We start from the raw sequence: 26,466 nt of genomic DNA, 5'->3' as shown, positions 1-26,466 counted from the left end.
GGGTCTGGCTGCGGAGCTGGGTGTGGACTGGTGCATCAGGAAGAGACAGAGGCCAGGCCCTGCCTCTGACCCACCCAGAGTTCTCCCTAACACCCGGCTGGACCCTCGTGCACTGCGCGAGGTGGGACAGGAGGCACCAGTATCCCCGGGGGGCAGAGTGGTGGCCATCGCTTCTGCTGTGCGGCCTCACTAGAGAGGCCAGCTCACCCCAGAAAGGCAGCTGGGCTGTTCCACAGAAACCGTAGAAAGCGCTGGTCCTGCAAAGGCAGGCGGAGGCCCCGAGGAGTTCCAGTGAAGCGCCAGTCCCCAGGCAGGCAGGGGCTCCAGGGCTGGGGAGCGCCCAGATGGGTCTGCCGTCGCACACCAAAGATGACGTTTCTGTTTCAAACAGATTCATGCAACTGGCACCACAGTACTACTTCAGTAACCTGCCTCCTAGCGAGAGTAAGGACATCCTGCAGCAAGTAACGGGTCCCCCGTCACCCATGTCCGCCACGAAACAGGAGCAGCACGCGTGTGAGAGGTCCCCCGAAACCCCCGAACAGAGATGCGCTGTACAGTGACGCTCAGACTGTCCCGCTGTGGCGCGCCGTCGGCCCGCGACGCAGCGGGAGGGAGCACATCAGGGTGTCACACCCCACACAGGAGGTGCCTGAAAAATCCACACTGTATACTATTTTCAAATAAAAAATAGAAGTTTTTATTGAGTTCCTTAAATTACTACTCCACATTTTTCCTCTTACTGGGAAAGCTTTTAATCAACCATTCATGATTTGACCTAAACTTCTTTAAAGCAGTTTGTACACATGTCACAGACACAGGCAGCAGAACCCTACCTTTCGTAGAGAATCTCAATCTAAATAAAGTCTGGAGTTCTTCAGTGAGTCTCCACAGGGCCTTCTGGTAACGCACACACGCCAGCACGCTGCTGCCCGCGGGGGGGGCGGGGGGGCTACACCGAGAGGTGCTCCTTCAGCCGGTCCATGATGGCACTCGTCTCGCCGCATGGGACCAGCATCACCGTGCGCAGGGGCGTCATCGGGGCGTCGTCGAAGGCCCACCTGCCGCCCAGGCGCGTGTCGCTCTCCTCCTGCACCGAGTAGCTGAACTGCAGGACCGCCTTCTGCACGCAGAGAGCCACACGCACTCAGACACGGGGCGCCGGGTCTGCCGCGCCTGCCACGCATTTGTGGGAGCACGGCCACTGAAGGAGCGGCCGCAGGACGGAGCAAGCCCAGAGGGGCAGGGCCGCGCGGGCAGGACTTCCGGGGGCTCACCCCCCAGCAGAAGCTGACCAACCCCTGGGGAGCGCAGACAGTGTCCCGGCTCTATGGCGAGCAGGCCGCGAGCGGTACCGGCACACTGCCCGCTTACGTGCCATTCGTGACTCTGAAATCACTCGTGTGCTCTCGTGCTGTCCTCAACAGCACAAGCTACCTTCCCAGGAGAAAGTGCTGGAAACCCCACCCAGGACCACGGGCACAGAGTGGCATGGGAGCCAGAATGGGGGCAGGGCGTCTGCCCCAGCTTCCGCCTCACTGGCTGTGTGGTCTCAGGTGACGGCTCTCCTCTCCCCCAAACTCGAGGTCCCCATCGGTAAACCAGGCTCACGGCTGCCGCCCAGGGCGCCTTTCAGACCTGCAGCCCCCACGGCACGTTCGCAGCGCCCGGCCACCGTCAGCGGGTTTGCGGCCTCGCTCCCCTCCCACCCACACACAGCCCTGCCAGTGGGGGGCGGGGGGGGGCCGGTGTGGGCCAGGCACTGGCTCACTGCTGGCGGCTGGGGACGGGGAGGAAAACAGAGTGGCCGCACAACAGGGACTTTGATGTGAAACGGGAGAGCAAAACCCCTGATCTACTGCTACCAAGAAATCATTACGACCATCTAAACACACAGACAGGATGAGACAGTCTTACCTCATAGAAAAACTCTTCCTCTGCGTTTGCAAACACTAACTCGTCCTTCTTGTGGCTGCTCCGTTTCTTCCTGGAGTTGTGTTTTGCCGCTTCCACAAATGTCTTGCTAATCAGAAGGTAGAAGTAACACTTCCCACACGGCTTGTTGGTCTTGTGCGCCTCCGCCAGCTCTTTCCTGCAAGGCGCATGCACACACACACACACGTTTGCATGCTGGGCCCCGGGAGGCCGGCCCACCGCCAGCCCAGCGCCCAGGGGACGGCAGGGAGGCCGGGCGGGAGGTTCTGCTCACACACAGGCCTCCCCAGCAGGCGGTAGAGCGGACCCTTCCTTCTGAGGCAGCGAGTTTCACTCTGGCCGTCCGCTGCACTCACTGATCACGGCAGCGAGCGCCCTTACAGTCACTCGCACGGTGACTCTCACAGATTAGGCTGAGCTGTGGACACCAGCAACTAACGGACAAGTCTCAAATTCACCCAGTGTCTCTGCTTTGTGTGCGGGTTAAATACGCAGAAATCTAGGTTTTTCTGAAACAGCACGCACGGGATGGAAGTGCACACAGGCACGTGACTGCTGTCTCCGGCCGCCCGAGTCCGGGACTCCGGTCTCCCAGACCACGGAGAGGCGCGGCACAGACACCCTGACTTCCACAACCGCCCACGAGGGGCAGCGGAGCCTTTCTGAAAGCTACACGTAACCCTGCGTCCGGCTGAACGAGAAACGCAAGCCGCTTGCGCTTTCTTGGCAGAGGATCGAGGAAGAGCAGATCACCCTCCTGTGACACCAAAGAAACACACACGCCAAGCGACCGGGAGAAAGACGGCAGAGCAGCGCAGAGCGGCACCCGGGCAGCGGGAGTGCACCGAGAACTCGCGGGGCACAGGGGGCGGGGGCGGGCGGCGCATGCAGCTGAAAAGCAACGGCTCGGTAAGGAGAAGCCCAAACCCTGCTGTGCCGGCCAGCTCCAGGCCCAGGGAGGAGCCCCCGGCACAAGAGCCCCGGCCCCTGAGAGCCGCCAGGCCGCGAGGCCCGGGCCGGGTCGCGCCTTCATCCCCCCCCACTGCAAAGCGCAGGCAGTGCTCTTCCCACGTTTACAGTACCCCTGTCCACTGGGAGCTGCCGTTACAAATGAAACCACCAACCCTGGGAGGCCGGCCAGCAGTGTGGTATATCAAGACCATGGTTTCACTAGTCACAAAACACCCCAGTGGAATTTGGGAATCATATCCAATGCCTGTTGTAATTGTTCAGTGTTATAGTCACGTTACGGACACACACCTGCGAAGAGGGGGAAAAGCCAGCGGAACAGGACCAACGAGTCTGCGTGACCTCACTTATCTCGGTGCCACTTAACTCTTCACGTGCACGGAGACCACGGCCCGCAGGGTCTGACGGCGGGAGTGCTCTGGGGCCGGTCAGCAGAACGTCTCGCCCAGGCCGCCCTCGCCTCACCCCAGCCCACACTGGGGCGGCGCCCCTCCTGCGCCCGCACACGCCCTGAACCCCACTCCCCAGCCCACGGGAGACGCCCCGAGGAAGGCGTTCCGAAGCCTCTTACTGCAGCTGCTGGTGCATGGGCAGAGCGATCTGGGGGGGCACGTTAATGAATCTCTCACTCAGGAGAAGGCCCACGGGCTTGCTGGCGTCACTCAAAAGCTTGTCCAGCTGGTCGACCACACTCTTCTCACAGTTCTGGTCACAGCGGCTCAGGATCAGCTCTTTAACTTGCTCGGCACACTGGGCACCCTGGAGAGCGGAGAGGAGGCTCGCCGTTCACCCCAGGCCCCTGCCTGGGGTTGGGGTTCCAGGAGGAACCCCAAAGTGAGGACGACCCCCCGCCGCCTCCCAGGAGGGCAGCCGTCTGCCACAGCCCGCCGACCTCAGGCCTTCAGGGGTGGTGCCTCAGCGTTTCCCGAAGCACCGGGGCCGCCAGCACTCCCGCCCCACGACCGGCGCAGGGGCAGAGCCGGCTGAGAGGCAGGCGCCCTGGACAGCAGCCCCAGCCCTCCCCGTGACCTGACCGACGGGACTGAGGTTCGCGTGAAACAACGTGCAGCCCACATCGGATCTGAGACGGGCAAGCAGCCGGCTCCCACTGTCCATCAGGACTCATCGACAAGCAGCGAGAAGCCCCGATGAAAACACAGGCCGGTGTCTGTCAGCCCCTCCCCCAGGGAGCGGCACCGCCTCCCGGTCGGGGCGCAGCCGCAGAGGGGGCAGAACAGCTGTGCCAACACCAACAGCACGCCGCCGGTCCCGCCGCCAGGGGGTGGCTCTGCATCACGGGGAGGAAGCGACTTCCCCTGGGCGCACACCCTCGACGGGACGGAAAGGACCACAGCGGCCCTCACAGGCCCGCCTTCCCGGGGAACTGCCACCACCACCACTGACGCAGGAACCCCCGCCTCGTGCCCACGCAAACGTGGCCTGGGCGGCAGGAAGGACCGTGCACACGGGGAAACCCACCTTTCTTTCAGTTAAATTCAGGAGGCTGATGAAACCGAAGATCTCATCCTCGTCCACATCGTCATCGCTGTCTTCGGACACGTCCGTCTGCTACTTAGAGAGAAGGACAGCTGTGACTGCACTGCCTGGGAAGAGACGTCGTGCCCAGCCCGGGACTCTCAGCCCTGGCGGCTGTGCCACTTCTCGAACCCCACCCGCTGCGCCGCCGCCCTCAGAAGGCGCCGTGGACGAACCCCGCGTGGCCCTGCAGCTCCCTGGGCCCCGGTCCTCTTCCGCACCCTCCACGACCTCTTCCTGCTCTGCGGTCACTAGGTCACCGAGACGTGTTCTCTGCCAGCTTCCCCACATGCAGAACAGCTAGAACCTCAGGGAATGGCTGGAGGCAGCCCTTGCCCGTTTCTCTGTGGATCCCCAGGACAGTCCCACCCAAAGCCACCTGCCTGCCGAGCCTGGGCCCAACCCGGGCCCAACCCGACTGCTGGGGCCGGTGAGCAAGGCCTGAGTGCCACCGACCCCGGGCAGCAGAGAAAGGGGGCCGGAAAGGAAAGGCCAAGTAAAGGAAGCAGAGCGTGGGGAGGGAACGCCTGCTCCGGCGGGACCTCCTGGCTCTAGGACGACAGCCCCGCCCCTGGAGACCTCCCTGTGCCCTCCACGTGGTCCTCCGCGTGTGGCCTGCTTGCCTGCCAAGGTGTGAACGCCCCTCGCACACCCCCAGCACGCAGCCTGGCACAGAGCGAGTCCCCGGGAAACACATGTGGGTGGAGGCAGTGACGCGTGGCTGCTGCTCTCCCAGCAGGACCAGCAGGACCAGCGCTGACCTTGGACTTGCTGTGCAGGGCGGGGCCTCCAGAGCTCCGCCACACCTCCCAGCACCGCTGGCTGCAACTGGCTCACACAGGGGAGGGCGACAGTGTCCAGGCACCCCTGTGCCCCAGGGCCCGGTGTGTCAGGGCAGGGGACAGAATGGACCGCCTCTGCGAGGGCAGGAAGTCAGACCAGACCAGAGCCTGAGGAGGCCGAGGAAGGACGTGGCTCCTGGACCTCAGGGACACTGCCACCGACGGGACTGCAGGCAGAGGGGCGGCCAGGCTTCACGACAAAACTGTCTGCGTACCCTGGACATGAAAGGCCACCAGTCTCTTCCTGTGCGAGCAGGAAAGGGGGTTGGCTCAGGGAAGGCCCCCAAGGCCTAGGGAACTACAACTACCTGCCCAGGTGAGAGAAGCCTTGAGCTCCACCCAAGAGGACACAGGAGCAGAAAACAAGAAGGTGACTCCCGAGGAGACTAGCAGTCCCCGTGGGGGGGAAGCAGTGCTGAGAAAGGACTAACGTGTCCACCAGCCTCGGTCCTCCACGATCCACAGTGGACGTGTTCCCTGCACCGCAGAGGACCCCCAGCCACTGCGGCACCACCTGCGCAGCACCAACGGACAGAGGGAGCCCTCGGCGCCCAGCCCGAAGAAACCCCACGTGGGCACCCCTGGGACCCCACAAGCAACCGGCACCGCCTGGGACCGCTCACTGCTCCTGATGGGGTTCAGCCACCAGGGCAGCACCACACAGGGCCACCTCTCTGTGGGCTGGGGTCACAGTCACATCACAGCTCACCCCTCTCCTACTGCACCATCCCCGGCACCCCCGCTGCCCCGCCCCTCCCGAGCCTCCTTAGCGCCCAGGACCCTGAGCAACGCCGCACAGAGCACCCGGCCCTGAACCGGACGGAGCCTCTCAACCACGTGCCCGTGCACTCCACAGTCCTCCCTGCCCAGCCCGAGGGAGGCCCCCCGGCAGGGTCCCAATCCAATCCCAGAGACACCCCCCCCACCGAAAGGGCGGTCCCTTTCCCAGGAACAGGAAGTCTCTGTCCGAGAGCAGGTGCCCCTGCCCCCTGCCCCGACCCCCACTCCATCAGGCACCACCGCTGCCCAAGATGGGAGAAGGGCCCACTGCACTCAGTGCTGGTGCTGGCGGCTCTGCCAGTCTCAAACCTGCAGCAGCAGGCTGGGGGCACAAGATCGGGGTGCTTAGCAGGAGAGGGAGCAGAAACTGTTAATATACACAATCTTCAAGAATTCTGGCCTTGTACACCAAGGTTGCGGGTTCGATCCCCAGTCAGGGCACACCCAAGAATCCACCAGTGAACACCTACATAAGTGGAACCATAAATCAGTGTCTCCCTACCCACCTCTCTCCCCCTAAAAGCAGTAAATAAACATTTTTAAAAAACTGAATCTGGCTCCGAAGGTGAGGGAGTCGGACTGGAGCATCGGACCTCGGTGGAGCTGTCAGGCTGGTTTTGCACGGTGAGCTGGACAGCGGTGCTGGGAACAGGACCAGCGGCAGCCCCGCGCCGCGCAGCTCTAAGTGCTTTTGCCCACAGGGCCTCACTCCGTCCCCCCACCCCAGCCCACCAAGTAGGCACGCACATCACCCTCGTTTCAGAGGTGAACCCGGCAACAGACGGAGGTCTTGGGGCAGACTGTCCTTCCCACAGATGACCACGATGGCACCTCCTGTCCCACCTCTTCCGACCAAGGGACCTACACATTCCTCCCATCAAGAAAGGGGGTCTACGCGTCCTCCCCTGGAACCTGCGTGCAACTTCGTGTCAGCTGATCAAGCGAGTGGTGGACATGACACTCTCATAAGATGCCTCCACCCAGGTCTTTTGGGCCGTGTGCCCCTGGGACCCACCAGCCTGTAGAGAGGCCCACGCAGAGGAACCACACTGCCCCAACCCACAGTCCCAGCCAGGCTCCCAACGCCAGCCCACACCGACGTGCCAGTCACAAGGGAACCACCTTGAGGCCCTCCAGCCCCCTCGCAGACAACCCCCACACTGTGCCCCAGAGCACCTAAGGGGCATCCTCACCGAGCTCTGTCCACACCGCAGCCCCATGAGCCACGGAGGTGACCGTCACTATTGCAGGCACAAAGTGTGCAGGGAACATCAAGAGCCACCGGATGACACGCGGCAGAGGCGGGACTCCCCCGAGTCTGGCTCCCCCCTCCTCCAAATGCGCCCTTCCCTTGCCGTGCCTGACACCTCCGTCCCCTTTCCTCCCCTGAGGGAGCCCCCCTGGCAGACTCTGCCGCGGACCTCACCCAAACGACGTCGGTGTTACCCGTGTCCCTGCCCCTCCCGGGGAGCCTCCACCACTTCTGTGCCCTCGGTGACCACTTATCTGCCGCACACGCCCAAGTCTCCAGCGGCTGTTCAGCAGCTCACTTGCATTATCACAGGCAAATCAAAATATACAAACCCAAACTCCCGCCCCCCTTCCCAACCTGTCTTCCTCCGTGTCACCGTTTGGCTGGTTGAGCCAGACACTTGGGAGTCATCCCTGACCCCTTCCGCCCCCTCAGACCCAGTCACTACCCACTCCCGTCATATCTCACCTCCCAAACACCTTTGAATCCGGCCACCTCTCTCCCTATCCACCGCCACCACGTGATTACTGCATTTAATAGCACGGGGTCCCTGGATTGGCCTTCAACCAGTCTCACTTCTTTCCAATGCCAGCTTCTGGCCTGCTTGCCATAAACCAAGAGGTCTCCAGGCTAAAGAACTAGTTTAATCACAGTGAGTGCAACGGCTCTGCTGACCTTGATCACACTCCCGATGTGGTTCTGCTGAATCAGGAGGTCTGTCAGCTCCGCAGTGTTCACAGGAGCCTTTAGGAAAAGCTAAGAGGAGAAGAAATAATCATTTTAAATTAAAGCATGGTATCTAATAAAACTTCTAACTTCCACGTTAAAATAAAAAGGGTGAAAGGTCAACAATCCGACCAGGAAGATGACTCAGAAATGCAATCCCAAGAGCGGAGGAAAAGCCCAGGAGACGCAGGGAAGCAAAGGCCCTGGAAATGAAGAGCAGGCAGGCCGTGGGAACACAGGAGGTGCGGGAGAGGGGGAATGGCAAGGGGAGGAGAGAGGAGAGTGAACACAAGGTCAAAGGGCTTGGCGACCAGGACACTCTCAAGGATCTAAAGGACAGGAGATGAACCCAGGCCATCTCCACTGGGGCAAAGGAAAAAGTAGAAGCCCCAGAGGGTGCAGGAACACGGTTTCTGTGTAAGGATTCCTCTAACCAACCGTCGGAACGGGACTCAGAGGAAAACGGACCAATAGCTCAAGCAGTCAGCAGGCGAGAGGGAAGTACTGTGGGGCACAGGACACTCAGACCCGCTGACGGAGGAGGGGCTGGGAGCGTGGGCACACACAAACAGGGGGCTTAGCTCTGGAAGGAGGAGCTGCTCCGCCCAGGCAAGGGAGAGGACGGGAGAGGACGGGAAGGGGAATTCTAGAACAGGCAAGTCTGAGTCCGACCGAGCTTGTGTTGACGGCCTGGGCTGTCTTAGAAGAGCAAATCCACGTGCAGAGAGTAAAACACACACACCTGCTGCAGTAACCTCTTAATTCCGTCGCGATCGTTGTCGGAGATGGAATAAGCTTCAAAATCAATATTCACTTCCTGTAGGTAACACACAAGACACGTCATCACGCGGAACTTTCTCAGCTCCCCCAGGCATTCTCTCCCACCGCGGGCTTTCCTTTTCCGCTCCACCCCCGCTCTTTCTGGCTCTCCCTCTATCTACAGAACACGCCAATGAAAGGACAAGAAAAAAAGTTTGCCTGAAGGAACTGCAACTGTCTAGTCTACACACACAAAGCAAACATTGCCGACACTGCATCTACAACCGGCGAATCTGGGGACCGCCGACAGAAGCATCCAGGATTATGAGCATGAACTGCACGTTCCGCTCTGGAGGCGTTAAGCGGCAGGTGCCTGCTAGACGCTGGGGGGCGGTCAGGACCACTGAGCGTTCAACAAGCCTGCGGGGCCTGTAACGCCAGGCACGACGCAGGGGCTACTCCGAAGGAGCCCGGGTCTGAGAACGGACCACCAGGGCTCGGTGAGAGCAGCGGGCAGACAACACCGCGCGGCTGGGAGCTGAGCAAGGGAGGAACACCTGCAGAATGGAGGGCGTTTTTGGAAAGGCTGCGGGCAGAACGGGGGCCGCTGCGCCGAGAGACAGGCTGCGGGGTGGGGGTGGGTTGCGCTGCAAAGGATAAATCTGCAGGCCCTTGGGGGCTGGTTATGGATTGGGGTTTCCGCCTGACAACTGAAGAAGAGTCTCCGAAAAAAGTGTGCCGCTTTTCTTGGGCCGCGGGGGGCGGGGGGAGGGGGAGAGACGAACGACACGGCCAGGCTGTAACTTTCTAAAGTAATTTCTGCGACTGCGGAATGAACGAGACAAAACTGGAACCCGAGTCAGGGCCTTTGAGCACCTGCAGGGTCTGCTTGCAGACCCCGGGTACAGGGCAGTCGCTACTCCAAGCATCTCACACATGCGCGCACGGCCTCAGCGACCAGAAAATATTTCCCCAGATGGAAACCGAACTAGGGTCGCCAGTGCAGCTCACCTCGTCGACTACCTCGTCGTCTTCATCCTCCTCTTCGTCACTGTCTTCATCGTCTTCGTCTTCGTCTTCGTCCTGGTCCTCAATTTCATCGTCCTCTTCTTCCTCGTGGCGCGGGGCTGGGGCGTCAGGTGGCTGCGGAGCCCCATTGCCCACTGCACGCCGCTTGGACCTGGACGCCATGTTGCCGTCCTCGCTGCGCCTGCGCAACTTCCGCTCGCCCGCCCTTCCGGGCCGACCCACACAAGCCGAGGGGGGGAAAGACAACATAGAACCTCGGCGCTGAGTCGGCGACAACCCCACTACCCCGCTGGATTCTACGGCCGTGATTTCTCAAGTCAAGCTCAGTTCTGAGATCCTATCTTGGCATTTTCTCCCTCCCTCCATCTTTTCTCTTCCTCTCAAAGTCTCTGCCTCCCCTTCGCGCAGTGGTTCGACCCATCGCTGCGAACGATCCCTGGGCCTGCTTGCCCGCGCGCATGCGCGAGTTTCAGCTGTGAGCGACGCGGGGATCAGGTGCTAGTGCGTGAGGCATCGCGGGCGCGGTCGCCATGGCAGCTCAAGCCACGTGATGAGGGGTCCTCCTTCCGGGTTCACCGTCGGGGCATCCTTTCGTCTTCTGGTTTGGGGTCGTGAGATACCGCCCCTCGCTGGGCGACTTCCGAGTGCTGGGCGCGGGGCTGGGCACGCCCCAGTTCCTCGACCTTTCGAGCCTCACCAGCCCAGCGAGGTAGGTAGGTGTCGCTGATCACAGTACCGAGGAAGACTCGGAGGCCTCCGGACTGGCAGGGGCCCATCTGCGGCCCTGGCGAGTGCGAGACGAGTAGCGAGCGGAACTCGAGGCCGCTGCTGACCTGGGTGTGGGCCGTGGTCCCGCGGCAGTGGTTGGCCCCAAACGGAAGGTCACCGAATCCGTGCCGGGGGGGCCCCCACGCCAGGCTCAGGCCCGACTTTGCAAGCGTGTCCCCAGCACAGCGGTGGCACGGCCTTGTCAGTAATTCAACACCCGAGTGCCTGCCCCTCGCCGGCCCTCCTGAAAGATTCTTTAAAATCGGGAATGGACCTGCAATACCCAAGGGCCAGTGGAGAAGTCTGAATTGCAGGCCAGAGCCCGTTTTGAGAGAACGGAGTGCAGGGGCCGAGCTGGGATGTAGCTGCCAGCTGCAGCCAGCCGCGGTGAAGGGGAGGCGCCCGCCCAGCGCTGGCAGATTCGTGCAGTTCCAGAGAACCTGGAGTTCTGAGTCTTTACAAGAAATACCTTGATTTTTAAATCCTGTGCCAAGTGAAATCTATCCGCCAGCCAGGTTGATCCTGCAGGCTACCAGTTTGCAGCCCACTGTAAAGACCGTTAGTTAGAAAGAAGGTTATTAATTAGAAATGACCTCAGCTTCCTTTTTTTCTCTGGTAAAAGGAGGAGAGTGGGCTGGATGCATGTAGTGGGCTGCCCCTAGTAGGGCGGCAGCTGCTGCGGGGGAGGCTGCAGCAGAACAGTGGGAACAGCCTCTGCTCAGTAACCCTTTGGCAGCAGGAGTTGGAATCCGGGGAACTTAAGTGCCCCCAGAGCCCCCACCATTGTGTTCCGCCCGTTCTGTCTCCCCGAGTCCATCCACCAGGCCACAACGGGGACGTTCGTGTACTTACACATCAGGGCCCCACGTCTGATGGAGGAGCTTAACGTGGCCGCCCCTTTGGGTCCCACTACTGTGCAAAAACGTCCTCCAATAAAGTACAAGAGAGGAAGCTGTGAGGGAGACCTATGAAAAGGCTAGCTTGGAAAAGTAGTTACACTGAGGCATCATGGGTAATCTTCTCCCCTTATGTTTTATTTGTGGCAAAACACATGATGTCAAGTTTACCATTTTAATCATTTTCAAGGGTACAGTTCAGTGGCACCAGGTACATTCTGGCGGCTGTGCCACCCTCGCCCCGCCCATCTCCAAAGTCCTTCATCTCGCCAAACTGGAACTCGGTGTTTCTTAAACCCGGACCCCCGCACCCCTCCCCAGCCCCCGGCAGCCGCACTCCCCTTCCCGTCTCTGAGTCTGCCTACGCCAGGCACACGGCATTAAGTGGCATAGAATGTTTGTCCTTCTGCGGCGGGCTTGCTGCAGTAGCACCATGTTTTCCGAGTCCACCTGTGTTGTGGCGTGGGTCAGAACTTCTTTGTAAGGCGGGATAATACTCCAGGGTGCAGGCAGGCCACGTGGGAGTCATCCCCCAGTGGACTCGTGCACCCCTTGCACCTCTGGGCCATGGCGAACAGCGCTGCCGTAAACACCGGGGTGCAAATGTCCGGCCAAGTCGCCGCCTTTAACTTTTTTGAGCTTGCACCTAGAAGTGGAATTGTTGGGTCCTATGGCAATTCTATTCTTAGTTTTCAGAGGAACTAGATTGGTTTTTTGGTTTTTTTTTTCAGTTCGCAGATTTTCCACAACGAACATGTATTGCTTTGATCAGGGAAGGGGTGGGGAGCCTTACCTCTCGCCCTCCGATTAGTCCCCAGCGTCGGGCTCACGGTCAGAGCGCGAACTCGGGGAGCAGAGGTGCGCGAGTGCGCTGCCCGAGGTCCTGTCCTTCGAGGACACACAGCGCCAGGCCCAGGTGGCTGCCGCCCCGGCCCGTCGTCACCGCTCGCTCATGTCGCTAGTTTCACTTACCCGGGAAGTTTTTTTGCCCGACGACACGGTCACCGTCCATCAGGACTTGCTGACTCGCTGACAGGAGGGCTCCGAACGAACCCCAGCTCCGTGGGAGCCCCAGGAGAGAGGCTCTGACTGTCCCCCCGGTCCGAGCCCTGACGCCCCAGGCTGTGGGCAGCGGGGTTTGCCCGGATTGTGCTAGCAGTTCCCCGCCTGTCACGGGGGTCCCTGCTCCAGCCACCTCGGAACCCCTGCCCTGCCAACACCACCGCCTCTGTCTCGCCCCCAGCGGTGGCCGTCCTGGTGGCCGCAGGAGCCGGCGGCCTTTCTCAGGCGTGCATCCTGCCGCCGACGCCACTCCCGCCTACCCCTCTCGGTGAGTCCCTGTTTCTGATGGAAGCCAAAGGCCACCCCAAGCTCTCCACTCGAGCCCGGCCTCCCTGCCCCTCCCAGGGACACCAGGGCCCCTTTCTGCGCACACATCTCCCCCATGGCTGTTGTCCCTCAGATCCCAACTCCTGTCACCTCCTTCAGGTCTCAGCTGCTACTGACATTCAGGTCTCAGCCCCCTCAGAGAGGTCCTCTGGGGAGGTAGCCAGCATCAGCATCCCCGGCCCCTGGACCCCATCGCCTCACAGCACTTCGTGGCACCTGGCCTTGTCCCCGCTCCCGATAAGCACTGCACACCCCCTCTCCCCGAGGGGGATCCCCATGTCCCTGCGGAGAACCAGAGAGAAAGCATTTGTCAGGCAGAGATTTGCTGCGGGTGTTGGAGAGCATTGCTGACGCACCTTTGAAGGCCCGGGGACCCCTATCTCTGGGCCTAGAGCCCTGGCGGGGCCGCGGGCGGGCTGAGCAGAGACCCGTGGCCACGGGAACGCCTGCTTCCGACAGCAGGAAGCGTCCACTTTTCAATCCCACAGTAGTTGCTCGCTTTGCGTGTCCTGGGAAGACTTCCGCTTTAGCAGAAGATGCCACTCGGTGACATGCCAGGGTCCTGGGACCCCCAAAACGGGAAGGGGTGTCAGGCAGGCAAACAGAGCCAGCAGGGGTCCCCACGAGGAGCCTGGCAGCGAGGAGTTGACTCGTGCGCTGAGAGTCAGTCTGAGGCCCACGGTGCGAGCCCACCGGGGTGGAGGGCGGGCCCCCAAGGCCGTGTCCGCGGGAGGGCCTCCTCCTCTGGGAAGCCTTCCCCCTGCCCGAGTCGGCCCACCCGGGTCACCCGGGGTGATGCGTCTTACTGAGAGTCAGCTCACGATGGGCCTCGTCATCCCCCCCCTCCCCCACACACACACACCTTCCCAGCAACGCTTGGACTAGCATTTGAGAGCGACTCGTGGGGACTCCAGCCCAGCCCGGATGACGCAAGGGTGGCCGCTGCGGAAAGGCAGATTTCTGTTTTGCGTGTGAGACACCTTTTGAGCAGCTTCCAGAGATGACAGAAGCGACACTACCCACATTCCCCAAACCCCAGTCTCTCCAGCTGAGAGCGCGACAGCAGCAATAATTAGAAGTTGATTTCACACTTATCTGTTTGCCCAGGTTTGGTTGCTTAGATACAAAGCAATTTGTTTTGAGCCGCGTGCCATTTATATCTCAAGAATACCAGGCTGAGCACCTTTATGTTAATCTCTGCACACATTTGCGAGTGTTGCTTAGTGTTTATCCTTAGATGGGAAGGAAGAAAGGGTATGAGTATATAAAGCTTTTGATACGCACTGACAGACCATTTCCTGGGTGGTTAGAAAGTACTTGAAAGATGATCCCAAGACACTTGACAACATTTATAAACGCCCCTTACGAAGTGGGAGAATCCATAGAATTATTTCCGAAGGAGCTTCCAGGCAACTTCTCATGTGTGTTTTCGAATGGAAGGAACGATTCATTCCCTTCCATACGAGCTACCCATTTCTCCGTGTGTTATTGCTAGAACCCGGAATTGGCAGCGCTTTCGTGAGCCTTAAATGTCTGGCCAGGACGCTGGCTCTCCCTGATGGTTTTCATCCGCCTTTCCCGGTGGTATCAAGTGCCAGCATGCCGTCCCTCTGCCTTATCGAGGACAGAGCCACCCGAGGGAGCCTTATCGGTGACAGGGCCACCCCAGGGAGCCGGCCCCTTGACACTGAGTCAGCGCGGGCAGGGCTGGGCCTCCTCGGCCCACAGCTGATTACCTCCCTCCCACGTCCCTGTCCGCCCCGCCGTGGCCTGGGGAGTCTCGGGGATCTAACGGAGGTCTGCTTCCCTGCTCTGCCGCAGCGCCCTGCAAGGACTGCCGGCAGTAATGAAGGTCCTTCTCCTGAAAGATGCCAAGGAGGACGACGGGGGCCAGGACCCGTACATCAGGGTGAGTGCCCAGGCTCCCGGCCCGGGAGAGCTCAGTGCTGCCTGACCCACAGTGAGGTTGGGGCGGGGTCTGCTGAGCCGGAGGAGTTGGCCCGGAATAAGCTGTTAATGCGATTCCTTATTTCCCGAAGCGCCCCGGCCAGCCCAGAACCACGTTCTCGTATTCGCAGGAATTAGGGTTTTGTGGACTGGAAGCCACTCTGATCCCTGTTTTGTCGTTCGAGTTTCTGGCTCTTCCCAGCCTCTCGGAGAAGGTAAGGCCCGCCAGGGTCTGGGCACCGTGGTTTCGGAGTGAGACACCCGTGGTGTCTGTGGGACCCCGGCCAGCCCGAGCTGGGAGACGTTGTCCTCTCCCCTCCTTTTGCTCCCCGGCTTCTCAAGAGGGCAGCACAGCCCCGCCAGCTCCAGGGCGGGCGGGCGGGCGCTGTTGGGCCCTGTGCCCAGCCTCCTCTCTGCCAGCCCCCCCGACCCTGCCTTGGAGGAGGCCCAGGGGAGCAGGGCGCGGGGAGGGCACTGCGTGCGGGGGGGTCACACCCGGTGCTCCTGCGCCCTTCCCCATGCCCTGACCTCCGCGAGGGCGAGGCAGCTGCGTAGGTGTCAGTTTTCCTGTGTTAAGAGACCGAGGCCCCAGACTTGGCACCTTGGCTGAGGCCTCCGGCAAACAAGAGGCAGCGCTGAGATTCGAGACCAGGGCGTGCCCCCACAGCCTCAGCCAGGGCGCCCCCCGGGACAGTCCCAGGAAAGCCTGCCGGGTGTCTTGGGGGAGAGGCCCGAAGCCCCGCGCACTGGGCACCGCGGCCCGGTCGCTCACCCTTGTGTCCCGCGCAGCACAGCCCTGCCCGCCACTCCGTGGCAAGCCCTCCAGTCCTCCCCCTTTGGTCTGAGCTGAGTGCCCGGTTATTCCTGCAGCTCAGCACGCTGGGCTGGCCTCCGTCACGCCCCTGTGCCCGGGGCCTGCCTGCGGGGGGACAGCGCAAGGGGCCTGGCGTGGCTCGCTTTCCCGTGAGCAGCCTAGAAAGGGACCACAGGGCCCCGTCACGTGAGACCGTTTCTAGGGCCTCACGGTCAGAAACCCCACGTCCCCCCCGAGGGGGCCTCTCCGTCACCCGTCTGCCCCGGGGGGGACGAGTGGCTTTCCGAGCTCCGCGCATCCAGCCCTGGGGACGCTGCGAGCGCGACAGGCACCCGCCGCCCCTCCCCACAGGGCCCGCTGCCTGGCCTCCCCACCTCTGCGTGTGGCCCACGGGGGGACGGGTCCCCGTGTCACCGGGCCTGTCCCGGAGCAGTGGGGGATGGGACACGGCAGCCCAGTGCCGGGCGCAGGTGCCTGGTCCGTAGGCTTGTCGCCCTTGTCCTTGAAGGTCGGGGCTTCAGCGTGGACGTCGCCCCCGGCGGCGAGCATTCCATTTTACCCCAGGCGCAGCTCAGTCTGCCCTCCCGCCCGCACCCGCCCAGCCCCGGCTCAGTCCCCTCGCCCCTCTCTGCACCCCTTACACCCGCCACCACCCCCGGGCACCTGCTGTCCCTCTGTCTCCCCCCACTCCCAGCGCCGAGCTGCTTGAGGGAGGTGCCTCAGACAGGGAACCCCCGTACCCCGGAGGCCGGGAGAGGCCCGGGCACACACTCAGCCCCTGGCACGTGCCCAGTGGGTGGGTGGGTGGACAGACGGACGCACGGGAGGACCCAGTCTGCCCGGCATCCTGTGAGTGCCGGGCGTCCCGGGGCCTGGAGCGCGGAGCCCTCCGTGGAGTGTGGTTGTTGTGTCCGCTGCGCAGCTGTCCCAGCCCGAACGCTACGGGGGACTCGTCCTCACCAGCCCCAGAGCCGTGGAGGCCGCGGAGCTGTGCCTGCGGAGAGATGGCAGAACCCAAGGTGAGGGGCCCGCCCGGTCTTCACCCATTTCTGGGCGATTCCAGACAGAGCTGCCCCTCGGGTCGGAAAAGTGCAGTGATTTTTAGCTCAGAGTATTTAGGTACCCAGTTACCTCGTGTGTGTAACCTTTGGAGGGAGCAGGAAAAGACCGTGCATCGTATGGGCAGTGTCTTGAGGTCCCACTGGGAGAGACACGGGAGCCCGCAGGCTTCTGGCGACAGCGAAGGCTCAGGGGCCGCGGGGCGCAGACCCCAGGAGACGGCGCTGCCTCCTGGGCCCCGGAGGGGTGGTGCGCCCAGCAGCCCAGGGCTCGCCCACCGGCAGTCACGCCACCCTCAGACCCGGTCAGCACCAGTCTCTGCCCCCAGAGGGGTTTTTATACCAGCCACACAGCCACCCCTTGCAGACTGATTCTTCCAGTTCTGTTTATCCTCCGGTGCACATTAAAAATGCTTCAGGTGCCAACCCTGGAAATGACGGACTGTTTCAAGCAAGGCATCCTGAAACATTTACCAAAGTGATTTCTTTAAATTTGCTTGCAAAATATGAAGTTTAAAAACGGAATTTCCCTTGGATCTGCGCGTTGCTGGTTTGCTCTGCTCCCGAGCTGCGGGGCAGACGGGCAGCCGGGGCGGCGGCCCCACGGCCACCGCGGTCCCTGCAGCCCTCGTGCGGTTCCGTGTGTTGCAGCCTGGACAGAGTCCCTGAGGGAGAGGTGGAGCGCCAAGCCGGTGTACGTGGTCGGGAGTGCCACCGCCTCTCGAGGTGAGCGGCCGCGGTGGGACTGGAACGCCAGAGGCGACTGTGGCATGGCCACTGTGGCGTGGCGATGCTGAGAAACATGTGTCCGGTCTCTTCCCTGTTCCTGGCTCTCCGCTCCGAAAACCCTTCTGTTGTTCCTAACAAACCCCTTTCACCCCGGCTGAGTTTATCCTAATGAGCTGGCTTTTTACTTGACCAGGCCCTGAAGTTGGGGCCGGTTGCCAGGGGAACCAGCCCTGTGGGTAGAGAGGAATGTTCAGAATCCTGCCCCTCAGCACCACCACCTCCAGGGGGAGCAGAGGGGCCGGTGATGGGATTACTGTCCCCCGGGGGCTCGGGAAGGAGCCCCCAGCCCTCACGGGCGGCCCCTCCCGGTCCAGGTGCCGGTGCACGGAGACCTTCCCGGTCGGTGGGACCGGAGGGCTGGCAGCGCGGCTTCAGCAGGAGCCCCGTCCCGGACAGAGTTCACGCCCAGCTGCAGGGGCCTCCTCTCTCCCGGACACCGCACGTCTGCCGCGGTCTGTGAGCTGCAGGCTGAGGGCGAGGCTGGCCGAGTGGCAGCTCCGTGTGAGCCGGTGTCGGTCTCGTGTGAGCGCCGCCCTTCATGGAGACGCTCCACATTCCGCCCTGACCCCGCCCCGGGGCCCCCCTTCTTCAGCCCCCTCTGCAGGGTGGCCGGGGCTCCGCCTGGGATCGTGCGGTCACTCTCACCACCATCGTGTCTCGCACAGTCCCTCAAACAGTCCCGTGTGGCTGTGCCCTCCCCCTTGCCAACGGCTCAGCGGGGCTCAGAGGAGGGGGAGGTCCCCCGTTGCCACCCGGCCGGGAAGCGCAGGGGCCGGCCCAGCGCCCTCCCGTCAGATCTCTCTGCGACGTGTGAGGTGCGAGCCTTCACGTTTGCCTTTGCACGTGGAAGGGCAGCTCCGGAACAGAGGGCCTTCAACGGCCGCACAAAGCAACGTTGTTTCCACTGTCTTCCAGCGAACAAAATGGGCCTGGACACGGAGGGGGAACGCTGTGGCAACGCGGAGAAGCTGGCGGAGCTCATCTGCTCCCGTGAGTAGGGAAGGGCCGCCCCCAAGGAGCCGCTCGCTTCCGTTGGCTGGGCCCACGCCTGCCGCCGCCGCGGGACGGCGTCTGTCCTTGGTGCCTTCTCCCGATGGCCCGGGCCCAGGTGCCCGGCGTGAGCCACCCGGGAGGGACCGTGTCTGTGCCCGTGTGCGGTGCGGCCCACCTCCCGCCACCCCCTCCTGCGCCTCCCCCTGCACCAAAGGGTGGAGACCGCTCGAACGAAAGCAAACTGTTCGGGTCTTCCCTGGGGTGGGGGAGCCCCGAGATTGGGCTCTTCCCCGGCAGCTCCCGAGGGGACGGCCCGGACGCAGAGGGGGAGATGACCCACCTCCAGGCTCTTTGTTTCTGTCGTCCTTTCAAGGGGCCGTGGTCGCCATTAGACACATGCAGGCCCCTTTTTAAAGTGGAAATCCATGTAGACGGTAGCCCTGGGCACCCGGTGGGATTAACAAGCTTAGCTGTTGGTCCTGTGAGGGCATGACCGGGAGCTCCACCTGGAACAGGAGGCCCAGCCTACTCCCGGGCAGGGGGCGTGCCTCGGTTCCGGAAGGAGGTGGCTGTGTCGGGCCTCCCGGCCAGGCCCAGAGCCTTGGAGCGGAGCCCCCTCCGCGGCGCCAGGCAGGGAGGCCCGTGTCGCTCCCAAGGTGTGACCCTCGTGTTTCGGTCCCCAGAGCTGCCGCTGGGAGGGAGGGAGGGCGGGCAGCCAGGGGCGCGCTCTGCCCCCACCGCAGAGGGCGGAGGGCGGAGGGCGCTGGCCGGCGGTCCTCGCGAGGCTCGCGTCTGTGGGCCCCTAAAGCTTCAGCTTGCAATTCAAGCACCCAAATAAGCATGCGTCTTGCCTTCCAACAAGGACATTCACCTTGGTTCTACCAGCGCGTTTAGGATTTCCTCCCCCGGTAAACTCTGAAGCTAAGGATCTACTTCTAGTGCTTGGAGTAAACAGGCCAGCTCCCAGTTATTGCTGTTGTATTTCTTTCACCTGACGCCTGCTCACCACGTGGCAGGCACTGCTGGAAGTGCTTGAAGCTGTTAACTGGTTGGATCTGATAGCTTGTCGTCGTGGCAGACGGTGCTCCTTCTCTCCCGGGATGTCTCCTCTGGTGGGAGAGAAAACACAGGTTACAGAGTAGAAGGCAGAAGACAGTTCTCTCTCTCTCTCTCTCTCTCACACACACACACACACACACACACACACACACGAGAGCAGACAGACGGAGCTGCAGTCCGTGTGAAATGTCCTCCCCGCCCGCCTCGGTGTCCTAATCACCGACAGTTCCGAGCACACTGCCAGCCCGACCTGGGTCCTCGCTGCGGCGCCCAGGAGAGGCGGACGGACGGACCACTGCAGACCTGAAGCGGTCAGGGTTTGAGAGACACACGCATCTCCTCCGGCGACGCGGCATTTAAAGAGCCAGTCTTGTGGCCTTAATTACGGGCAGTGACCCTCTGCTGAGCCCCCCGCCCAGCCGCACAGCACGCTGGGTTCTCAGCGCCTGTTCTGTCCTCGGCCTCCACAGGCCTGCAGTCCCGGCCTCCTTCCCGCTGAAGGAACGGAGCGGGGGCTCCGAGCCCCCCCATCCACCATCTCTGTGTCGGTTAGACCCCTGCCAGGCCCCTCCCTCGCCCTGCTTCCCTGGGGAGGCCCCGTCTCGCCCCTGCAGGCGGCCGGCTTTATGTGAACACATGAGGCACTGGCCGCTTTGGGCTAAAAGTCTGCAGGTGTGCGTACCCCAAAAAGGAGTGGGTTTGAGCAGGCCTCGTGTTGCTGCGCCTCGCTCCATTGTGCTTCAGGGATCTGGTTGCACAGTGGAGGCGGGACCCTCCACCAGCAGAAGACCACGACTCACCGTACGGCCGTGGTCTGGGACCCGACCCGCAGTGTCCCCGAGGTCTGCCCGTGTCTGCCTGGACTTCCTGAGCGGGTCAGCTCCCGGGGGCAGCGGTGGTGCCGCGGGTCCCCCTGGCAGGGAAGGACCTTCAGGCGGGGCGTGTCGGGTTTTCTTCCTGGGGCGGGGCGGGCCGTGCTCGTCTCTGACGCCTGCTGAGCTGCGGGGCCGCGGAGCTGGCCCCCTGCTGGGCACTCGCTGGTGGGCAGCGGGAACTAGACGCCGGCCCTGTCCCCCCAGCGGCGGCCCGCACTCGAGAATAAGTAACGCAGTACTCTGCTGGACCCGCAGAAGAGATGCTGTGAGGGGTGGATTCTGGAATTTTCCAAAGCCCCCCCCCCACCTCTGGTTAGGCTTGCTAGAAAGCCCCTTGGGCACTTTGCTGGTGGCCACTGTCCTGGCCAGGACAGCGGTGGACATGCGGCTGTCTTCCTTGGGGGGTGCCGCAGAGCCACACCCGGCTGCCACTTCCCCGCCGCCCAAGGCCCCTGCGGAGGTGGGCCGCATTCGGACCACGTCTGCCCTGGGGCCAGCGCCAGGCCTGACTCTCCCCCTCTAACCCCAGCTAAGGTGTGAAGCCTCATTCTAAACAGGGACTGCTGCCCAGGGGCCACGTCAGGGAGGAGAGTTATGGGAGCACAGGTGACAGCAGACCCTGGCTCGTGTGGCTGTCAGTTTCCCAGGCACCTGCAGCCACACTGCCTCTGTGACCTTCACGTGACACGGTCAGCGAGGAGGCGGCTGCCCCTTCCTCCTGCACTCGCCGGAGCTGAGGCCTCAGGAGCAGAGCAGGCAGCTCCCGGTGTTTCTGCAAAGCCATGCGACGTCTGGTTCTTGATTCGCAGGGGAGTCCTCGGCACTGCCTCTGCTGTTTCCCTGCGGGGCCCTCAAAGGAGAGATCCTGCCAAAAATGCTCAAGGACAAAGGTGACCAGCACGCACTGCCCCCCTCGCTTCTCCGGGGTCTGCCGGGGGGAGCCTCCGTGGTCCGGGGGGCAGTTGGCCCTGCAGGCCCCAGCTGGCCCGGCGTGGAGGCATCGCTGCCTGGCTCCTGCCAGTAGACCTGCTCCTGCCAGGCGGCCCGGCGCCAGCTACGGGCACGCCGAGTGTCACTGGGGTCTGGGAGCTCAGGGAGGGGCGTCAGGCGTCTGGACTGTGCCCTTCAGGGTGAGAGGAGAGCAGACCTGAACCCTCCCTCCGCCTTCCTGTAGCTGTAGGAGCCCAGGGAGTCCCGGGCTCTCTCTGCGCGGCCCTCTCCCTATCTGTGAAGGGGTGGGGCCACAGCGCCCGCCCCACGGAGCTGTGCCTGACCCCAGCTCTCCGAAAGCACCCGGTCCCTGGGACCACGATGGATCTGCTCAGCCCGCTGGTCCGCACCCAGGGCCGTTCCGCACCCAGGGCGGCTGCGGGCCTGCTGCCACTCACCTCCCGTCCTGAATCGGAGCGACGGCGCGTCCCGGCTCCCCACGCTAGCCTCTGCCTCTGAATGCGCTGCGGGAACAAGAGGCGCCCGTGGGCGTGAAGGGAGCCCTTGGGTTCAGGGCCCTGCCCTGCCACCGTGCCCCAGCCCCCGCCCCCAGCCACTCCTGCTCAGCGGCTGCAGAGGGCCAGACGGGCGTGCTTGTTGCTTGTTCAGGGCGGTGTGGGGTCGGGGTCCCTGCTGACACCCTGCAGCGCAGACGCCCAGTGTCCCCAGGGCAGTAACCCTGTCTCCTGGCTGTGGCCCTGGGCAGGGATCCCCCTGGAGAGCCTCACGGTCTACCAGAAGGCCCCGCACCCAGGAATCCAAGTGAACCTGACCAGCTACTTCTCCGAGCAGGTGGGTGCGGCCCAGGCAGGGCTGGGGCAGGGCGAGGGTGCAGGGTGGAGGGGGGCAGGGTGAGGCCTGGCCTCCCGGACCGCCCAGCGGTGAGGCTGAGTACCTGGCCTCTCCGGGGCTTCCTCTCTGTGTCCGTGAACCAGGAGCAGACTCGGCTGGTCAGGTCCGTAAGGACCAACGGACACAGTTTTCACGAAGTGCTCCGTACAGCGCTCTGGGCCTAGTGAGCCTGAAACAAACAGTGGCCCTGACGTGTGTCCGCCATGTGGCACTGGGGGAGCCGTCCGGCAGAGGCTGGGAAGGCCTCCGGCCGCCCCCCGGCAGGAGTCTGCGGGAACTGTGGGCCACACGACCTTCGGGGGCTTCAGGCGGGGCGTGGAGGGCGCCTGTTTGAGTTGGAGGCGTTTTCCACACGGGGGTTCGGTGAGCCGTGCCCCCCCCCCGCCACCCACTCAGCACAGGCTGCTCTGGGGCACGTCGCTGGTGCGAGGCAGGGGGGCAGGCCGGTGCGTCCACCGTCTGCTCTGCTCCGGGAGGGCTGGGGACCTGCCGGGGCGGGCTGGGCGGCCGCCACACTGGGTCAGTGCCGCTGTGGCCACAGGTGCCAGAGGCGTCGTCCCCTCGGCTGGGCACATGGGGCCCGTGTCCTCGACCAGGCAGGCCCCACCGGGGGCCAGAGTGACCAGGAGCAGTGCCCCTCCTCCTGACTGCGCCCTCTCTCAAACAGACCCCCTCTTGAACTTGGTCTCCGTGGATGAGGCGGGCCAGCACTGACCAGGAACCTGCCTGCAGGAACCCCGCCTGGCTGCCTAGGGTCTGGGGTCCATGGGGACAGGCTGGGGACCTCTCTCTCTCCCGGCCGCTCACGAGGGCTGTGCTTGTTCCTCCCCCCCCACCCCCCGCAGGGCGTGCCGGCCGGCATCACCTTCTTCAGCCCCTCGGGCCTAGCCTACAGCCTGAAGCACATCCAGGACTTGTCTGGTAGCTCCATCGATCAGATTAAGGTGAGGTCCTCAGTGCTTTGGGTCTTTTTCAGATTAAAAATGTTTGCTAACTATCCTAGAGCTTCCAGTCAAGTTCAAGCCCCACTGACCGGGCGGGCGCCCCACGGCAGGGAGACCCTGCGGGCCCGGCCGGAGGCGCAGTGGCCCCCTCCTGGCTGGCGCTCCCTGATGCTGCCCTTGGCCGCTCCGAGCCGCTTCCTCACTCATTTCTCCACCTAAACACCCCGAGACAATCTGCTGTTAAAAAGCACGCCCCCCTTCCACGTCTGTTGACTCAGAGGACTCACACTCGCACTCCTCAGGGACCGAGTTTGTCGGGGTCTCCGTGCCATCACGGCCCTCACGGTGCCTGCTGCGGCAGTGGCTTTGTCACCTGGAGCCGTAGGACACCCGTCTGCACTGCCGGCCCTCCCCACGTCAGAACGTGGGCCTCTGGGCACGCCGGGGTGACAGGACCCAAACCAGGGTCACAGTGGAATGCTGGCCTCAGGGAGGCGGTCCTGACCCTCGCCCTGGGGCGCTGGTCTTGACGGCTCTGCTTCCCGGAGGTGCGGCCGCCATCCCCACCCCACTCTGTGCTGTATGGCACCTGCCTGCCTCCCCGGGGCCCCAGACACGAGGCAGAACTATCTGCAGTGAGGGCTCCTGGGACGCAGCCAGGGCAGCGGTGGCTCGAGCCCCCCGAGCTGCAGGCGGGGCACCACCCTACTTGGGGGGGCGGTGAGGTGGCGATGGCAGCGTGGAGGCGAAGGCATTCTGCCGCCCTAAAGCCGCCTTCGCCCAGGAAGTGTTGCCACACACAGGCCCTCGGGCGGAGAGGTGTCGTGATAAGTGGGTGTCCCACAGGCCCTGCATGCAGGGCCCCGCAGCCGCCACCCCCACCCCCCCGCCTGCAGGCGCACTGAGGCCCCTCCTCCCCCTCCGCAGTTCGCAGCCATCGGCCCCACCACTGCCCGCGCCCTGGCCGCCCAGGGCCTGCCCGTGAGCTGCACGGCGGAGAGCCCCACGCCGCGAGCCCTGGCCGAGGGCCTCCGGAGGGCGCTCCGGCCTCCCCACTGCTGAGCGGGCCCCCCGCGGGAGCCCTGGGCCGGGGCTCCCCGCAGGCCGAGGACAGCGGCTGCCGCCTGCGGACCGTGTGAGGCACAGCCCTCCGACACCGCCACGCGCCCGCGTGAAGCCACCTGCACACCGGCGGTCAGGACGGGACCGGGGGCGGCACACGTACGTGTCACTTCCCTCCGTGGAGGCTACTCGGACCCTCGCCCAGTGCCCACAGCCCCCAGGCCCTGCGAGAGGGCGTCCTCGGCAGCAGGGGGCCGTCCAGTGAGCCACACGGCGACCGTGTGGACGGTTTCCAGGGCAGAGCCGTGTCTGGGGAGGAAACTGACGTGCCCACGTTCTGAACACCAGCAGCCCTGGTGGGGAGGGTGAGCTGTGCCGTGCCTGAGTGGTTTCATTTGTCCTGTGAAACGGGCCTGAAGTTCCTGCTTTGCATGCTGTGGACAGCCCCGTCAGATGCAGAGGATTCCTTCAGAAATGTAAATGCAGCCCAGTCGGTCAGGGCAGGAGAGGCCTCATCCTCCTTCCTGTTTCCTGGAATGCAGCCTTAAGAGCTGGAGCTCCAACAACCCTATTGGGCCCTGAGATGACCTTGGGCAAGGAAGCTTAGCCGGACCAGATGCCCCTGGGATGCTATTGAACTCCCTGAGTGTAAGAGAAACGTGAACTACTTCTGTGTGAGCCACTGTTCTTTTGAGATTCCTGTTGCAATCAAATCGAATCCTAAATAATAACTGAGTTGAATTGGCAAACATCAATTTCCTTGTAAACATCAACAAGAAAAATCTTTGGATACTAGAAGTTCCTCATATACTTATTACTGAATCTTTTTAAAAAATCAACACAGTTTTGAACGGTGTGATTTTATTTATTATTTGTAGATTGGCAATTTGTGTAATCAGGAAGTGTTTCAAATGTAACTAACAAAAAGACCTTAATATCCTTAACAGCACTAGAAGTCTTCATTTCAAAAACTACTGATAAAAACTACAAAAGCTGAAGTAGCACGGTTGCCCTGGCAACTGTTCCTTTAGTCTTGTTAGCAGGCACGACCCTGCTCAGGAGGTACACACAGTCCTTACGGGAGAATCGGTCTTTTCACCCCTCTCTGCATTCACGGTTGGTGACGGGCCTTCCCTATGACATGTCCCCAAGCCACCCCACCAGGTGTGTCTGTGACACAAAGAAACTGGGCGGCGGAACCCAGAGCCACCCTCGGGACCGAGTGGGGCGGGGCCGGGCACAGACCCGCTGACCCAGAGCTGCAGGAGCTTCTATAACAGTGTCTGTGCAGGGGTCTGACCGCCCTCCACTTAGTGGGGCTCCTGGAACCACAGGCCTCCGGCCGGAGCACCTCTGAGCCCGGGGGCCTGGAGGCCGACTGGACTCAGGGATGGAGCCCGGCCGGCTGCCCGGGGCCAGGTGCTCGGGGAACTGGGCCCCGCCCTCCAGTCCCAGAGACGCGCTCTTTGCGGGTGGGGGCTATCTGGGCAGAGGATGGGGAACGGCCCTCTCCGTCCCGACGTCAGTCACAGGGGGGGCACCCAGTGCACGCCCCGAACTCGGTGAAAAGCCCGCGAGTGAGTGTCACACAGGATTCCCCACACGGAGCAAGCAAGGCCCGGGAACCCAGGTCCCTCTTCTCCCCCTGCTCTGCGTGGCCCTGCCCCCGCCCCCGCCCCCTGCAGAGCTGCCACCGATGAGGACCCGGACGTGTGGATCGGGATGGGGACGAGAACCGGCCCTCCCATGATGGGCTGTGCCTGGACTTCTCTGCTGGGAACGAGAAGGAAGGTAGCAGCCCAGAAGCTTCTGGAAGCCCAGGCAGGGAAGCAGCGTGGCCCCAGGAGGAGGGTTGGAAACAAGACGCCCAGGGCCGGGTCCCAGGTGCCCAGGACTCCCTCCTGCCCTCTGAGCTCCCTCAACAGAGGCCTGAGCGCGGCCCTCCTGGGTGTCTCCACGGCAGCTCGGGGCGGTGCCCCCACTGCCCCGGAGCGGGCCAGGAGCACAGCGCTGGTGACCAGTAAGCAGTGCACTGCACGCTCTCACCGACACGGCTCGGGCTTGCTGCTGTGTCTCGAGGTCCGAGGTGCACTGACAGAGGTCAGCGCGGTCGCCCTCCCTGCCCACCCCCAACCCCCGACACCCGCTGAGTGTGGGCCCTGCACTGGGGCCCGGGGCCAGGGACAGCGCAGCCCCTGCCTT

The 26,466-nt window shown here is 63.0% G+C and overlaps 4 protein-coding genes across 21 annotated transcripts in view; 2 read left to right on the top strand and 2 right to left on the bottom strand.

Annotated features, from left to right (window-relative positions):
• The window catches only part of DHX32 (DEAH-box helicase 32 (putative)), a 37,115-nt gene extending 36,398 nt beyond the window's left edge, over positions 1-717 (top strand). For all 6 annotated transcript variants that reach the window (XM_045853751.1, XM_045853754.1, XM_045853756.1 and 3 more), the window contains one exon: positions 392-717. In XM_045853751.1, coding sequence (XP_045709707.1) covers positions 392-563 — 172 coding nt within the window. In that variant the 3' untranslated portion in view covers positions 564-717. The remainder of the gene's footprint in view (positions 1-391) is intronic.
• On the bottom strand, positions 677-10,004 carry LOC123828681 (BRCA2 and CDKN1A interacting protein). Its single transcript, XM_045853757.1, has 7 exons — positions 9,811-10,004; positions 8,783-8,857; positions 7,990-8,070; positions 4,384-4,473; positions 3,476-3,663; positions 1,918-2,092; positions 677-1,123 (listed from the first exon to the last, which is right to left on the bottom strand). Exons 1-7 carry the CDS (start codon positions 9,988-9,990, stop codon positions 953-955), a joined length of 960 nt encoding a protein of 319 aa, XP_045709713.1. The 5' UTR covers positions 9,991-10,004; the 3' UTR covers positions 677-952.
• A 292-nt stretch (positions 10,005-10,296) lies between these two features.
• UROS (uroporphyrinogen III synthase) lies at positions 10,297-25,210 on the top strand. Of its 13 annotated transcripts, none has more exons than XM_045854089.1 (12): positions 10,297-10,537; positions 12,736-12,822; positions 14,703-14,790; positions 14,960-15,043; positions 16,565-16,661; positions 17,352-17,426; positions 17,804-18,304; positions 18,405-18,479; positions 21,226-21,306; positions 22,113-22,198; positions 23,104-23,202; positions 24,130-24,267. In XM_045854089.1, exons 1-11 carry the CDS (start codon positions 10,379-10,381, stop codon positions 23,181-23,183), a joined length of 1,413 nt encoding a protein of 470 aa, XP_045710045.1. In that variant the 5' UTR covers positions 10,297-10,378; the 3' UTR covers positions 23,184-23,202; positions 24,130-24,267. The 13 variants fall into 13 exon arrangements, with proteins under 13 accessions (XP_045710045.1, XP_045710044.1, XP_045710054.1 ...); XM_045854088.1 differs by having other exon boundaries at positions 14,921-15,043; XM_045854098.1 differs by lacking the exon at positions 17,804-18,304 and having other exon boundaries at positions 10,404-10,541; positions 24,130-25,210.
• Positions 18,493-21,219, bottom strand: LOC123828780 (mucin-7-like). The gene is made up of 2 exons (XM_045854100.1): positions 20,342-21,219; positions 18,493-19,591 (listed from the first exon to the last, which is right to left on the bottom strand). Exons 1-2 carry the CDS (start codon positions 20,885-20,887, stop codon positions 19,418-19,420), a joined length of 720 nt encoding a protein of 239 aa, XP_045710056.1. The 5' UTR covers positions 20,888-21,219; the 3' UTR covers positions 18,493-19,417.
• Positions 25,211-26,466: the final 1,256 nt, after the last annotated feature.

This window comes from Phyllostomus hastatus, unplaced genomic scaffold (genome assembly GCF_019186645.2).
Source record: "Phyllostomus hastatus isolate PE091 unplaced genomic scaffold, TTU_PhHast_1.1 phas_scaffold_1066, whole genome shotgun sequence".
Lineage (NCBI taxonomy): Eukaryota > Metazoa > Chordata > Mammalia > Chiroptera > Phyllostomidae > Phyllostomus > Phyllostomus hastatus.
The sequence above is the reverse complement of the archived record's forward strand: the minus strand, read 5'-3'. Positions and strand labels throughout refer to the sequence as shown.